Source organism: Myxocyprinus asiaticus, chromosome 24, assembly GCF_019703515.2.
Source record: "Myxocyprinus asiaticus isolate MX2 ecotype Aquarium Trade chromosome 24, UBuf_Myxa_2, whole genome shotgun sequence".
Taxonomy (NCBI): domain Eukaryota; kingdom Metazoa; phylum Chordata; class Actinopteri; order Cypriniformes; family Catostomidae; genus Myxocyprinus; species Myxocyprinus asiaticus.
The window spans coordinates 16947460-16964223 of record NC_059367.1 but is presented as its reverse complement, the minus strand read 5'-3'; the positions used below and the strand labels follow the sequence as shown (position 1 = coordinate 16964223).

The 16764-nt window shown below is 43.4% G+C and overlaps 1 protein-coding gene across 1 annotated transcript in view; it reads right to left on the bottom strand.

The window, feature by feature from the left end:
* Positions 1 to 385: 385 nt before the first annotated feature.
* LOC127415374 (forkhead-associated domain-containing protein 1-like) overlaps positions 386 to 16764 on the bottom strand; it is a 43499-nt gene continuing 27120 nt past the window's right edge. Inside the window, exons 21-27 of the mRNA XM_051654094.1 lie at positions 12128 to 12278; positions 11904 to 12001; positions 11590 to 11685; positions 10558 to 10784; positions 2655 to 2823; positions 2500 to 2580; positions 386 to 1451 (exon numbers count right to left, since the gene is read on the bottom strand). Coding sequence (XP_051510054.1) covers positions 1269 to 1451; positions 2500 to 2580; positions 2655 to 2823; positions 10558 to 10784; positions 11590 to 11685; positions 11904 to 12001; positions 12128 to 12278 — 1005 coding nt within the window. The 3' untranslated portion in view covers positions 386 to 1268. The remainder of the gene's footprint in view (positions 1452 to 2499; positions 2581 to 2654; positions 2824 to 10557; positions 10785 to 11589; positions 11686 to 11903; positions 12002 to 12127; positions 12279 to 16764) is intronic.

Genomic DNA, 16764 nt, shown 5'->3' with positions numbered 1-16764 from the left:
CCGCTTTCTCTCTCTCCAGAGAGATGCTTGACCATGCCCCTGCTGCCACATGCACCTAAATGATCTCTGCCTGCATCACCTCGGTCTACTAATGGATTACACTCTTGAAATGGAATACATAGATTATCAATTAATTGCCAACAAAATCCTTCATCAGCCAGCTAACAAGGACAATGCATCTATGTGAATTTCTGCAGTTAATCCAGGATGGACTTCAAAGACATTAGTCATTAATCTTACAGTTCATACAAAATCTTTGTTTAAACACTGACCCTTAACACTTGCTTAGTTTAATCATTTTATTGGAATTATATTCATGATGTTAGCCAGAGGGGAACTGGCCCCCACAGTGAGCCTGGTTTCTCCCAAGGTTATTTTTCTCCATTAACCAACATCTTATGGAGTTTTGTGTTCCTTGCCACAGTCACCTTTAGCTTGCTCACTGGGGTTCTAAATACAATTATTATTTAATTACTTATTTTTAAACACAATTCACAATCGTATTTAATCAAACTACACAATGATGACTCTAAGACTTTATAGATATTACAGTTTAATTTTCTGTTAATACATGATTTTCTGTAAAGCTGCTTTGAAACGATGTGTGTTGTGAAAGGCGCTATACAAATAAAAATGACTTGACTTTGTCTAAAAACATTTGTGTATGAATAGATGCAGGAAACTATTGAAATGGAAACTGTTCAGTTATTTATACAGAAAAGACAAATGATTTACACTGAATTGTCACTCTTGTCATGCATTGCACTTTTTAACTGTTTATCCTTAATGTGGATGTGTTTAGCAGTGTTTTAACATTTGAGAATCTTTAAACTGTCTTTATATATCTGTGCCTATCTGACTGCAATACAAGTATATAAGTGCTGATATAGATAAGGATAGCAACAAATTCAGAATAAAATAACCATTATTATTATAAAATATTATATCACTATGCTACAGCAATCGTGAAGCTGCATTTAAATGATTTGCGCACATCTAACACATCACAAAGGTTCCGCCCTATTCCAACCAGTGTTCAGAACTCACATGAAGCTGAATAAAATGTCAGAATCTAATATCATATTGGTAAATGCATTTTAAATTAATCGCATGCGTTAACGTGTTAATTCTGAAAGCTCTAGTTACTAATGTGACAGATCTTGGCAAAATGCATTTTCTCCACGAACCCAGACTTGATGTCCCAGTTTACCCAAGTGTGATTAAAAGCACGGTTGCATGATCAAAGGTGGTCTTGAGTTGTGTCCGTATCAGTGGGCCTCGGTGAGCAGAGGGAGCTGCGAGATCTCTGGGGCTTGTAGAGAACTGGCCAAATCAGAAACCATCGAACAGATCTGTTGCTCTTTCCGGCCTACTGCTTTTTTCAGATTCTCCACATCGCTCTCTCTCTTTTTTATCTTCCCCCATGAGATCTGTTTCTTCACCACTGAGACCTGTGTACACACAAGCACAAACATGATAATGGTATCAGATCAAGGGTCTAATGCCATCAAAAGAACAGAATCAGGTTGATGCTCTATTTACAGCAAATTGTTTTTTTCATATGGGCCCAGTGTAAAAACACTTGATGGGCCCTCTGTCACCCCCAGCCTCGTACAGCCCAAGAGCAAACTTAAAATATATGAAAATATAACATTGTCATTTTTTATGTACTCAATATTGCTACTACATGTCTAAACCAAGTTGGTCCTCTCAAGGCACCGTTTCACAAACTATGAGAAGTTCAATGTTTCGGTCATCCCTTTTTATACTTTTTATAATTATACTATCCCTTAAGGGAATTTCACAAAATAGCAGGCTAGCCTTCATTCTGTTTGCTTATTCCAAAAGGCTGCATTTTCCTTCATAAAGCTAAATTTAGGAAAAACTAATTAATAAGTGTTACAGCGGGTGCTTTCCACAGCATGAAGATAGCTTCACTGTTGGGTTGCATTTTTGTGCTGTGCTTTTTTGGCGAAAAAAAAGCTGGATATCCACATTTTCGCTCGCTGTGTTGCTTCCACTCTTTACTCTCATTAAATGTTCTATGTGTGTCTCTGATTGTCACTCTGTCAACAGCTCTCTTCTCACATTAATATGGGAGAAAGGAGCCCATAATGTGGTGAGGGTTTGAAATGAGTCATATTGATATTTAAATGAGTTTTAGAGTAAGATGTAAGGCTTAACAGACATGGTGTATCATGTGATGTGACATTAGGCATTTTTAGAATTTAAAGAAGTAGCCACCGTGGATGAAACGCATAGTGTATAAGACATCTATTAATACAAAGCAAAGGCAATGAAGAGTAGAGTTAGACAATTTGTTAGTTATTTTTATCATTTATCAAAGTCGCTTGTGCATGTTATGTTATGAGGGGGCTTGGTTGTTATGGGCCCCCTGGTAAACGGGCCCCAGTGCAACTGCCTAACCAACACTTCTGGTAGTTATGTCACTGATCAGGAAGCTGGTTCAAGACCAGTCCACTGGGTCATTGAGTTTACCTTCTCATAGCTTTCATTTGGTATACAGCTGTGATGGCCCACTCTTCCAGTTCTTCTGTCCGTTCTCTCCGTACTCAAACCCTATAGACACAGCTCTATTACAGACCGTTTGCTGGGGGGTTTTCTATCTCTGTGTGAAATTGCATGTCTGGTACCCTATTATTTCTGTTGGCAACACTACGTTGTTGCTGGTTTCTTTGCAGCTGGCTGTTGCTGTCCTGTAGAGCCTGACGAAGCTGTTCAGTCTCTTGTTTCTGAGTCTCCAGCTCTGCCTTCACACTCTCAAGCTCGGTCTGCCATTGGTGTGCCAGTGCCAAGCTTTCTCTGAGGGGGGTGGGAGAAAAAGATAGCAAAGACTCACAAAAGATAGCAAGCAAGAAGAAATGGTATGCACAGGTCCTTAATTTATATTTATTACTCTTATTAATCAGTTTTTAACTTATTAATTATTATTTTGTATCATATAAACATGTTCTACCATTGGTTAGGGTATGTTTTAGTGATGTATTTTGATGATGATGATACATGTGATGTATTAAGTGGTGAGCAAATGCTCTATAAACAATCTTCCAGACTAAAACACATTAATCACATACAGTATGTACATGATGGGTCTGTTCCAAAACCTAGTGAGCTTCCATTGAGGCAGCATTTTAAGATATCATAGGCTCGCTCCTGACGTGAAGGCTTTTCCAAAACGTAGGTATGTTAATTATGCTGCCTCATAAGATACCTCGTTTTGGACAAATTTTAATACAGCATCGTATGGGGAGTCATGTGACGCCATGCGAGGTTCGGACGTGTGAAATCGAGCTCTGCGGACTTTGCTAATTTGAATACTTTTTATGTCATAAACTGGTGAGTTTCGATACACCCTGATCCTTAACTGTTCTAGGAAGACAATATGTCAAAGAATTCAAAATCCTTGGGCTCTGGAGACATTAAAAGACACTTACGTGCTCAAGCTGACACCCCCGAGCAGGCCGCAAGCCCAGGAGCCGATTTGGCTGGAGAAGTGAGGGAAATTCAGCGAGAATTGTTGAACATTTCGGCAATGCTGACGAAGGTCATTGCTGACTTGGAGGATCTTGCTGTAATACATCGACTGATCACTGCCATGGAGATGAAACTCACCAAGGAGGTTACAAGAGTGGGGGATGTTGACAAACGGATCAATTATCTGGAGTCATCAGAGAGGGAATTAGCTGCTAATCCGCTAGCGACCAAGGTGGATTTGGAGCACTTCTGGGAGAAGTTGGAGGACTTGGAGAACCGTAAACGGTGGAATAATGTCCGAATTGTTGAAATTCCTGAGGACAAAGAAGGTCGGATATGGTGAAATTCCTGGATGGGCTCTTTCCGAGTCTGCTCGATATAACAGGTCATAAGCTGGAAATTGAGCGAGCTCACAGGGTTCCGGCTCGGCAATCTGCTGAGGGAGACAGACCCCGATCAATTCTGGTCAAATTTCTGAGATCATCCGATAAAGATCTTGTGTTACGTGAGGCGAGGAGTAAAGGAAGGCTTTCTTGGAAGAACCACAGCATTTTCTTGTTCCCAGACTTTGCGAATTCGACAAGAGAGAAACGTGATCGATTCAAGGAATGCAAGAAACTCTTACTTCAACGGAAGGTCGCTTTTGCACTCATGTTCCCAGACAAATTGAGAATAGATGCTAAGGATGGCCGTAAATTACTCACATGTCCCCAGCAAGCGATGTCCTTCATAAAGTCAATGCACTGAGTAAGTTATTTTGTGGTACTCACATTGCAGCCAAGTGGACCGACGACTCACTGAACGTTCACTTGATCATCCGAGGAAACTGAGCGCCTTTTTTGTTTCTTTTTGTGCTGGTTCCTCCTAGCGGCAGGAGTTTGTTTGCGTCTCCTTCGGGACAGTGTTGTGGATGAATCTGCACGTTCTTTCTGCTTATGCCTCCTATTGGTTGGAGTTTGTTTTGTGGAGTATTTCTTGCAGGACATTGGAGTGACTGGGTCATTTGTTGCACTCATGTAGCAGTCATATGGGCCGGCTCACTGAACATTCGTTTGACTGCCCGAGGAACTGAACGGCATTTTATCTTTTTTTTATTTTTTGCGCTGGTTCCATTAGTGGTTGGAGTTTGTTTTGTGGAGGAACACACCTTTGAGACAGTTATGTGGATGAATCTACACGTTCTTTGTTTTTATTCCGCCTATTGGTTGGAGTTTGTTTTATAGATTATCTTCTGTTGTGTAATTCTGTCTCACAACATTTGTATAGAAACAACGGACTTGAGCAATCCGACGGCAAAGTTGTCGCGGGGCTCTCGTAGGTGTACATGGACTGTTTGAGTTTAGAGGGATGGACGGCAGTTGGCGCTGTCGTGCGTGGGGTTAATACATACGTTTTTCTTTTTTCTGTTTGTTTGGATCGGGGGGAAGTTTGGGGTTTGATTGTTGCACTAATGTTGGAATGTGGTCTTTATAATTTTATTTCTGACACAATCTATTTTTTCTAATATGTCAAAATGTCAAATGTTAACATGAGTGGATTGTCTCTCTCCACGTGGAATGTGAATGGGCTGGGGCACCCCATAAAAAGAAGGAAGGTTATTTCTCTTCTTAAACGTAAGAAATATGATATAGTGTTTCTTCAAGAAATGCATCTTTCCCTGCAGGATGCTGAAAAATTTGGGAAGATATGGGGTGGACATGTTTTCTTTAGTGCTGGCTCAAGTAAGAGTAGAGTCATTATTGTTTTAGCAAAGGTTGATTTTGGCTAATATTTACATATCTAACGCTGATGATCAGGGCTTTTTTATAGATCTTGAAGGGATGTTGCAAGCCACTGGCACCCCTCATGATATAATATTGGGAGGAGACTTTAATCTATTGATGGACTCAGTCCTTGATCATAGTGAAGCAAAAGTGTGTAAGCCCCCTAAAGCAACACTGATGCTTCACAGGATGTGTAAGAATCTTGGTTTTACAGATATTTGAAGACTTTTGAACCCATCTGGTAGGGACTATACATTTTTTTCATCAGTCCATAAGATTTATTCTAGAATAGATTTTTTTTTTATATATATAAGTCCCTCATTTCATCTGTTGTTGATTGCTCAATTGGAAACATCTTATTCTCAGATCACGCCCTGGTGAGTTTAGAGGTGTTGCCACATACGGAGAAAAAGAAATCATATAGTTGGCGCTTTAAAGGAATTATTCACCCAAAAATGAACATTTGCTGATAGTTTACTCAACCTCAGACCATCCAAGATGTATCTTTCTTCATCAAAACAGAATTTAAGATTTTTAGGATTTCATTTAATTTCTCCTTTAAACAATGCAAGTGTATGTACTCCATTTTTTTGACGTCCAAAATGCATATTTAGGGTGCATCAAAATAATCCACATGACTCTAGTCGACAAATAAAGTTCTTCTGAACCCAAACAATTGATTATTTTTAGAAACAAAACATTATTTATATACTTTTTAACTACAAATGTTTGCTTCCGTAAATCTCTGTGATGTGCGCTCATGAGAGGTATGACGTAAGCTTGTTGGTAAGGTCACGCGTGGAGGAGGAGGCAGGAAGCGCGTCATTGTTTACAAGAGAAGGAGCGCTGTACAAAAGTTTAATTGTCTTTGCTGTAGATTTGTATTTGTATAAGTGTATTGTTCAAAATGGTCATTTGGTGTGTGTATCCTGGATGCTTCAACCTTCAGAAACCCCAAAGAAAATGCATGCCGGGAAAAATATTAACTTTTCATTGATTACCTATAAATGACCATGAGCGATTGAAGCTCTGGCCTATCGCGATATCAGTACACCCCTACATTCTTTCAAATATTGAAGTGTGTGCAGTGAACATTTTACCCCTGAGGATTTCAGACCATTGACAGAAACAAAGGGTCGATATCTGAATTCATCAGCTGTGCCCGTGCTGTTTTTCCAGTGAACTCAGGTATGTGTGAAAACTTTGTCATATAGCCTATATACATATAGTAGCTATAGTAACAAACAAAACATGATACTTACTCTACTGAGAGGGTCCCATTGGGACCTTCTGGCCTAGGACGGCACTTCCAGTTTATTCGTGGCAAACTGAAAAACACCTCTAAAACGCTGAGGCTCAGTAATGGTGGAAAACCATTATGTTCGGTAATGCAGCAAGGACTAGGAGTGTTCTCACCGGCTGCCTCGCTAATTGTTTCCAACGGTGGGATTGCTATGGTCCAATCGTGGCAGCACAGGCTCTCTGCCTCTGTTGGCATTTACTACATGTGCACCACCATGTCTCCATAGATCTCTGCCTCCCCGAGACTTGTGATTGCGCCGCTGCTGCAGCCTCCTCCATCTCCCTCAGTTTCTCATTCGGGTATTCGGGCTCAAATAGGTAGGTCTGGGTGAAAAACTCCATCTTCTCTTCTCTTCTAAAATCAAAATACTCTGACATCGTGTTTGAAATTGTTTTGGACTCTTTTGGTTTGTGAATGGCGCTTGGTCTGTGGTATGTGCAAATTTCTCTTGTAAACAATGACGCGCTTTCCTGCCTCCTCATCCACGCATGACCTTACCAACAAGCTTACGTCATCCCTCTCATGAGCGCGTGTCACAGAGATGTACGGAAGCGAACATTTGTAGTTAAAAAGTATATAAGTATTGTTTTGTTTCCAAAAATAATCAAAGCAGGGAAGCTTTTGGCTAGATATATAAAGCAGAGAGAGTCTTTTTCTACCATTCCCTCAGTGAAATCTGCTGGTGGTAAAATATTTACCTCGGCCATTGATATTAATAATGCTTTTAAAGAATTCTATTTCGATCTCTATAGTTCCACGTCTTCGTCAACTGATGAAGATATTAGAAAGTTTGTGGAACCATTAGAACTCCCTAAACTGACGAGCTTGGCAAGGTAATTAAGGCCTTGCCTACAGGCAAGGCTCCAGGGCCAGATAGCTTTGTCGCTTAATTTTTTATATCTTATGCTACAGTACTGGCTCCACTTTTGTTAGAAGTTTATACGGAATCATTAAAGAATGGAAATCTTCCGCCAACCATGACACAAGCCCGGATCAGTATGATTCTTAAAAAGGACAAAGATCCAAGCGAGTGTAAGAGTTACCGTCCAATTTCCCTGATCCAGCTAGACGTAAAAATATTGTCAAAAATTCTGGCTAACCGATTGAGTAAAGTTATGACATCTCTTATACATATAGATCAGGTGGGGTTTATTCAGGGCTGCAGCTCTTCTGATAACATTAGGCGTTTCATCAATATCATGTGGCGAATGATCAGACTCCGGTCACTGCCATCTCACTTGACGCCAAAAAGGCATTTGATATGGTAGAATGGGATTATCTTTTTAAGATTTTGGAAATATACGGGTTCAGGAATACTTTTATTGGATGGATTTAGTTACTTTATAGACACCTGGTAGAGGTGGTACAAACAAATGGATTAATTTCAGATTATTTTACTCTGGATATGGGCACCTGGCAGGGTTGCCCTCTTTCCCCATTATTGTTCTGTCTTGCCCTGGAACTATTAGCAGCCACAATAAGAAAGGAAGATGATTTTCCAGGGGTGGTGGCAGAAGGTATGGCGCATAAGCTTTTGCTTTACGCAGATGATATTTTATTATTTGTTTCCGACCCCACTAGATCTATGCCTTGCCTCCACAGAATTATTCATTACTTTTCTAAGTTCTCAGGATACAGAGTCAGCTGGTCTAAATCCGAAGCCTTGGCTCTGACAGCATACTGCCCAGCAATGGCTTTTCAGCCGGGCATCTTCCAGTGGCCCAAACAGGGCATTAAGTATTTGGGCATTTTATTCCCAGCAAATTTATGTCTGAGTTAATTTTGACCCCTTAATAAAAAGGTTTTCGAGCGATGTGGGCAGGTGGGCCCATTTCATTACATTTATCTATGATTGGGAAGGTTAATGTTATTAAAATGAATTGTATTCCAAAATTCAACTACCTGCTACAATCTCTCCCTGTAGATGTCCCACTCTCTTATTTCAAGCAATTTGATAGCATAGCCAAGTCCTTCATTTGGAATGGTAAGCGTCCCAGATTACATTTCAATAAGTTACATAGGCCGATTGACAAAAGTGGGCTAGGCTTACCCAAGATTTTGTTTTATTATTATGCATTCAGTCTCAGACATTTGGCTCATTGGTCGCTTCCACCTGAGAGAGCCCCTCCCTGGTTTTGTATTGAACAGGAAGTTCTTGCCCCTATTTTGCCATTGCAAAGCCTTTCTATCAAACTAATCGTAGAAGTTAAGTTACACCCCGTTATCTCCATTACATTTGCACTCGGTATGGACAAAATTGTCCAGAGTGTTTAACTCGGACGTTTATTTAAATGTTGCCTCAAGCATATGGCTAACCCAAAATTATGTATTTATAAGTCCCCTTTCTGCTGGTCAGAGTGGATTGTGAGGGAGGTTAATATGCTCGGTGACCTATATGAGAGTGGAGTGTTGAGATCCTTTGAAAATTTGGTTCAACATTTTGGGATTCCCAGATCTCAGTTCTTTAGGTATTTACAGCTGCGCCAACTGCTCTGTACTATTTTTGGGAGTAGCATACACCCCCATAAAGCAGCAGATACTCTGGTAGTGGTGATTACTGCTTTTGGAAAAGGTCATGAGCCATCAGTGTATTTCTCCCTGCTAATTCAGAGTCTGGGGGATGGAGCTTTAACTTCTATCAAGAGATTATGGGAGAAAGATTTAAACTTGGTACTGGAGGAGGGAGTGTGGGCTAGGATTCTAAAAAACATCAAGTCTGTATCTAGAGATGCAAGGGTGCACCTTATGCAATTCAAGATTTTACATAGATTCTATAGGACCCCCTCAAGATTGTATAGGCTTGGTCTTAAAGACACACCCACCTGCTGGCGATGCCAATCAGAAGATGGAGACACAACCCATGTTTTTTTGGTGGTGTGTTGAGATCCAAGAATTTTGGTTGAAGGTTCAGAGTTTTATGTGTGACATATTGGGCACTCAAATTTAATTTTGCCCCAGACTCTGTATTTTAGGTGATGGGGCGGTCATCAATATAGGGGATAAACACATAAAATTCCTGACCAGTGTTATGATAGGCAGACAGATTGTTTTAAGGGGATGTAAGTTGGCTGGAGCACCCTCATTTCGGGAGTGGTGCACGGAGATGGGGAGGGTGGCAGCTTTTGAGGAGGTGTCATGTAGAAGGCTGGGGATCTGGGATTCATTTGATGGGAAATGGGGCAGTTATTTGGAGTTTTTGGGGGACTCTCCGGCTGTGGAGAGAGAAGCATAGTTTTAAATTCTTTTTTTTAAATTATTATTATTTATTTATTTTTATTTTTTTGAGTGTGTGTGTGTGTGTATACTTATATGTGACCAAATATAAGGGGTAATAGTGGGAGTTAAATGTTGATTCAGTGTATATATGTTTTGTTTTTCTTTGTTATCTGTACAAATCAATAAAAAATGTGAATCGGAATATAGCATCCCATGTATCCTTCTCCTGGTAGGCCATCCTAGAATGCACCATGTTTAGCTCGACGAAAAAATAAATCCAAGATGGCAGACGAAGCGAGAGAAATTTGGTTTATAAATATATTTCTAATACATTCAATACTGAAAAGTATTGAGACAAAATTGTTTAATGTCATAGAAGACTGACTGTTTGACTAGTCTAGTCTTGTGTGCGCTTCCTGCGTGTGACACGTGCTATTTGAATGACGCGAGGAGCTGTCGCCTATGTAGAGCATTCCAAATCGCTCTCTTATGAGGCACCATTTCAGTAAGGATGCTGCCATAGAAGACAGCTGCCTATGTAGGCAGGAGATAGCAAGGCAGCTCGCTAAGTTTTGGAACAGAGCTGATATCTTGGTGACATACTGTATGTGTATCAGGGCTATTTAATTCATACTGTTCTTTTTTTATAAATTTCTCTCACAAATGGTTTGGCAATACAAATGTACCATTATTTGTCATGCCAATAAACCCAACTGAAGCACTTAGTGAGAAAGGGAGGGAAGTATTTGTCTTGAGTTTGTGTTGTACTGTTGTATGTACCTGAGTGTGTGTATCTCTCTCTGGTTCTCCTGTAACAGTAATTCTTGCTGTTGGCTATAGCTGTTCTGCAGATCAAGTTGGGTTTTCAGAAGCTCCAGGTCTGTTTGTCTCAGGGAGACTATGTGCTGTCTCTCGTCAGGTGGGAGGTGCTTTAAACTAGCACAGCCTGACAGCTCCCCCTCGCTGAGCTCCAGAGCTTCAAACAGCACCCGTGCTAGCTCCAGGTACTAAACAAAAGACCAAAAATACGTTTTGTAATCAAAGGTGAACTGTGTAATTTCTGGGCCTCCATAGTGACATCAACAGAATTGTTTTCAAACAGGTTTATCGAACACTTCCCCCATCCAGCATTGGTCATCAAAACAGATAATCCTGCCCCAAAATCACGCTAAGGGGTTAAATTGGGCCTGAACGTCCAGAAGGGCATTCCAGCACCTTTGATTTAAAAAAATAAATAAAATAAATAAATACATTTCTTGTATGTTCCGGTCCATTTTTTTTTTTTATGACCAATTTTACACATTCTGTCTCCATTTACACTAAAAAAAAATGTCAAGTTCATTACATTAAGCCTTGCTCTAGTAAGTTACGGGCCCCGCACCACCCTCCACCCCGTATATAGAGATGCATTCCACTTAATAATAATGTTGATTAAATAATGTTGCTATTAAATTCTAAAACGTTATAAAGTTTTTTTTGAATCATGTCATGATTGTCTATGGCACCGGAATCACCGCCCGATTTTAGGGTTCTCCCACCTCCAGAATTCCAATTTAACCCCTGCTCATGCCATTGGTAGACTCTGCTATAAGTACGCTGGGAAAGGAGAAAGTATTTTAACATAAAAAAAATAAAATACACATCACCTTTAAGAAAAATTTACCAACGTTTAACTAATGTCAATGATTAAATGATTAACTCAAAGAAACTCGCACAAAGAATATGGCACAATCTCAGGGCCACAGATGGCCGTTTCACATGATTCTGTTTGCATACCTATGTACACACAAACACGTGTTGCATGTAACTCACTGTTCTCTCGCTGAGCTCCAAAGCATCAGACATGTCTAGCCTGGCTGTGCGTTCTCGTGCTGCCTCTGTCAGAGCTTCAGGGAATGCTAAACCACTCTGCATTGAACGAAATGACCACAATTATAATGCAAAAACATCACAAAACCAAACAAATACACATATATACATACATACATTTTCACAATCTAATCCCAGTGTCCTTAACATTCAAAATGTGACTGCGGGGGTCATTTACATATCTAAACAATTTTTGCCCTACTTCCACAGTCTGTTTGGGTTCTGTACTCAAAGAAGTGGTTTGGTGAGGCTAATACCACAGAACTGTTGGATTCTCTCAAAAATGCAGATTTCTGTAGCCTCTGACTCTTCACCTGACCCCGCATCTCTGGCTCCCCCTGCTGGACCACACACCCTACACACCACACAGAAAAAGAGTGAGACAAATTTAATTCAGATTTACTAACATATAGACTCGATTAGAGGTTCATCACATCATCAGTTAAAAAAAAATAAAAATACCAAGGTTCATAAAACTTACTGGTGGGCCACTTCTGTTCTAGAGCTCTGATTCGCTCTCTCATGTCATGCAAACCTTCCTGCTGCTGAAGTATCACTTCCTCACGCCGATTACCTTTGTGCTTTGACCTCTGATGGATGAGATCATTAGGAGTTGTCATGAGTGCCACATCCTGAGAAAACAACATCCACCACTGTTAGCAAAGTGTCCATGTGTGATATATGACAGTGTATGTATGTGAGTGTGCCTTGCTGTCTTTGTTGCCCATTTCTCTAAATGATCAGATATTAATGCTTGACATGTGAAGACAAAGACTTTCTATCTGAAAAATGTTCTCTCAGTAGGGAGAACAATTTGTGATGGAATTTTTTTTACATATTCAGGTGTGGAAACATCACAACAAATGCAAGGTCGAAGGGCAATGTATGAATCTAAAATTGAAGTAATAGTGAATTTTAAGATAACTAAGATAGTAATGCTTACATGCAAACGCAAACAGTACTTGGTCTGTTGTGGTCTCAAGATGCGATTTTATGACGTGGTAGTACGTCCTGATACTGGCGTCTTATTACATGCTCAAATGTACTTTTTCAATCACCAGCCGAGTAAATACTTTTAGTACATAGTAGACGTATGCCAATTGGAATTAAGCCACATTATATTCCTCATTCAGCCATTATGTTTCAGGATCTTACTGTCCTTAATTTAATTATTAAACATTTTCATAATAAAAAAATAAAAAAATCCAAAGCATATTTATCTTGTAAGCTTGACTTGTTTTTTTATAAAACATAAAAGGGAACATTGATGGATTGTTTCTGTTCCCTATCTGTCACTCACTCGACGTTGTGTCGATGTAGTGACACTAGGGGTCATTCTTGGGAGCCCGAGACACCTCTGGTTTTTGATAAAAAGCCAATGAAAATTGGCGAGTGGTATTTGGTTTAAAAGGAGCTGGTATGCAACCACTCATTCAGATTTTCTCTTCGGAGCCGAACGGTCATGCTCACTGAGCTGAATACTACTGTTCATTCACCTCTGCTGGATCTGAAGGCGCATTTCAGCGGCTTCTCCCTCCTCTGCACTGGTGCACTGCAGAGAACGCCCCTGGGTGCTTCAGCAGAAAAACTAGAGAGTATATTTTCTGAAAGCGCTTCTTCCCCTCTAAAAGAGTATATATTTCTCTAAAAGAGCGGCGCACACGGAACGTCTTTTTAAAGACGCGTCTTTTTAAAGATGCCTTTCCAATTGTGTGTTATTCCTGGTTGCGGTCGTTATCTCTCAACTTCGGATGGTCATAATCGCTGTCTTTCGTGTCTGGGCGCGACCCACACGGAGGCAGCATTTGTGGATGGTTCATGTTCTCACTGCGAGAACATGACCATGGCAACGTTGCGGTCGCCCCAGCGGCTCCCCGCCTCGGTCCTTCTACCTACGGGTATGAGGCCAGCGCGGCTAGCACTTGGGGACCCCAAAGGGATCGTCTCCGCCGGGTATCCCCCCGCGGACCTCCCATTCCCCAGCACGCTCGTCTGCCCCAATCGGGCTTCCGGATAAGTTCGCCGGCTCATCTCACAGCAAGTCTGGCTTCTTGTTCGGAGCCCGCGAAGATGATGAGGTCTCGAGCGCAGCATCGGACGCAGAAGCCTCAGCTGGGCTTCCCCCTTCGGGGACGATTGCCCAGTCACAGGCCGATGCCAAAATGATGGACATGCTTTCCCGGGCGGCCACGAGCGTCGGGTTAGAGTGGAACCCTCCGCTCTCCCCTGAAACCTTGCGGCTTGATGATTGGTTTCTGGGCTCGTGGCACCGCTCAAAGCAGCCACACCCGTTCCAGTGCCATTCTTCCCGGAAGTGCACGAGGAGCTGACGAAGTCATGGGAGGCACCTTTTACTGCCCGGCCCCGATTCCGCAGTTCCCCCGCTCTCACTACCCTCGATGGTGGGGCGGCCAGGGGCTTTATGGCGATTCCCCCGGTGGATAAGTCGCTCGCGGTGCACCTATGCCCGCAGAGCACTGCCACCTGGTGCGGACGCCCTAAGCCCTAAGCCATAAGCCGGCCCCCGCGTGGAGTCCACCGCAGGAAGCACCTCTCGTTTCTACGAGCAGGTGTTCCTTTAGAACTGGTCTCCAGGCGCGTCGTGGTCACGACAGATGCCTCCAAAACAGGCTGGGGCGCTGTTTGCAACGGGCACGCATCCCCCGGCCTCTGGACGGGCCCGCGACTGCATTGGCACATCAACTGCCTCGAGTTGTTGACAATTCTGCTCCCACTGCGGAGGTTCCGGCCGTTGATCCAGGGCAAGCACGTGTTAGTTTGGACAGACAGCATGCAATGGTAGCATATGTCAACAGCCAAGGCGGTCTGCGCTCTCGTTGTATGTAACAAATCGCCCGCCGTCTCCTCCTCTGGAGTCAGCAGCACTTCAAGTTGTTACGAGCCACTCACATTCCGGGCAACCTCAACACTACAGTGGACGCGCTGTCACGGCAGGTTACCCTCAGGGGAAAGTGGAGACTCCACCCTCAGGTGGTCCAGCTGATTTGGAGTCGATTCGGACGGGCACAGGTGGACCTGTTTGCCTCCCAAGAATCCTCCCACTGCCCGCTCTGGTACGCCCTCACCGAGGCTCCCCTCAGCATAGACGCGATGGTACACAGCTGGCCCCCTGGCCTACGAAAATATGCGTGTCCCCCAGTGAGCCTGCTTGCACAGACCCTGTGCAAGGTCAGGGAAGATGAGGAGCAGGTCGTCCTGGTAGCACCCCACTGGCCCACCCAAATGTGGTTCTCGGACCTCATGCTCCTCACGACAGCTCCCCCCTGGTGAATTCCCCTGAGGAAGGACCTTCTCTCTCAGAGACAGGGAACCCTCTGGCACCCGCGCCCAGACCTCTGGAATCTCCATGCACATTAAGGCACTCTCCTTGAAGACTGCCCTCCTGACTGCGCTCACATCCATCAAGAGGGTAGGTGACCTGCAAGCGTTCTCTGTCAGCGAAACATGCCTGGAGTTCAGTCCGGGTTACTCTCACATGATCCTGAGACCCCGACCGGGCTATGTGCCCAAGGTTCCCACCACCCCTTTTAGGGACCAGGTGGTGAACCTGCAAGCACTGCCCCAGGAGGAGGCAGACCCAGCCCTGTTGTTGCTGTGTCCAGTGCGCGTTTTACGCATCTATTTGGATTGCACGCAGAGCTTTAGAATCTCTGAGCAGCTCTTTGTCTGCTTTGGTGCACACCATAACTATGGCATATCTCGCCCAGGACATGCCGCCCCCAGTAGGGCTACGAGCCCATTCTACCAGAGGTGTAGCGGCTTCCTGGGCCCTGGCCAGAGGTGCCTCTCTAACAGACATTTGCAGAGCAGCGGGCTGGGCAACACCCAACACCTTTGCAAGGTTTTACAACATCCAGGTGGAACCGGTTTCGTCCCAGGTAGTGGCACGCAACACAAGCGGATAAGCCTGGGATAGCTGGCCGGGTGTATCGCTTGCACATTGCACCTTCCATCTCCCTTGGAGCTGAAGACGTGCGCCATTAATTCCCAGTAGTGTTCACAAACTTTGTTCCCTGGTTGACTTCCTCCGAGCCCTTTGGCAGTCGAGTTTCCGGAGAGACTTGCTGCCGGCCCCGTACATGTGCTAACTAAGAGTCCTGTTCTGGGGTAGGTGCTCCGCATGTGGCGGTTCCCTGTAAGGCTAACCCCATGCGATATATATCTTCCGCTAGTTCGTTTCCCTGTTGGCAAACTGCGTCTTCCTAGGGCAGAGCCTCTCAGAGCCCCTCTGCCCCAGTCTCCATGTTTGTAGTAACTCCTCCCCCGTTGGGTAGGATCTACCTTGAAGACTCTACACATGGTCAGAAAGGCCATATGACATATTCTTCCACTTAAATATCTCCCCCTCTCTTTGGGTGAGTGTGGCAGCGGGGGAGTGGTCAAGCACCTCTCCGGAGAGAGAGAAAGTGGTAAGGGCGCTTACACCTGAGCTAAATTATGTCTAACACCTGTCTCTAATTTCAGTAAGCACGGGGAGAGCGGATAAATAGAGCCACACCGCAAGTAGAAAGGAGAGAGAGTCTGGGCACCACAGAGCCGAACAGGAAGCAAGAGTTTTGTAATGATGAGAGTTTTATTTTAATGAAGCGGTGTGTGATTTAAGTTCAATATTGCAAAGAGAAAAAATAAATCCTTACCTGAACCAGGAAAGCTGCTTCTCGCCTCCTCTTTACAGTGAGGTGTCGACTCTGCGGTGTCTTCCCCTTGGGAGGGACACCCCCCAACTAGACCTGGCAGCCCAGTCGGATAATCCCCCTTCTTTTTTAGGGAGTAGAAAAATTGAAGGGGAAAAGAGGCTACGACTGGTTTAAGCCTGTTTCTATCTCTTGGGTAGACGACTTGTCCCCAAAGGGCCGTTTGACACTCATAACTATGTTGGGGGAGGTTACGTGTCGACCTGGTGTGCTGGCTATGAGGCACACAGTAGTCTGCCCACCACACACCGCCAGTTCATGTAACACAGTTCAGCCAATTGTGGCATTTCATATAGGGACCCCTAGTGTCACTACATCGACACAACGTCGAGTGAGTGACAGATAGGGAACGTCATGGTTACTTGTGTAACCTCCGTTCCCTGATGGAGGGAACTAGATGTTG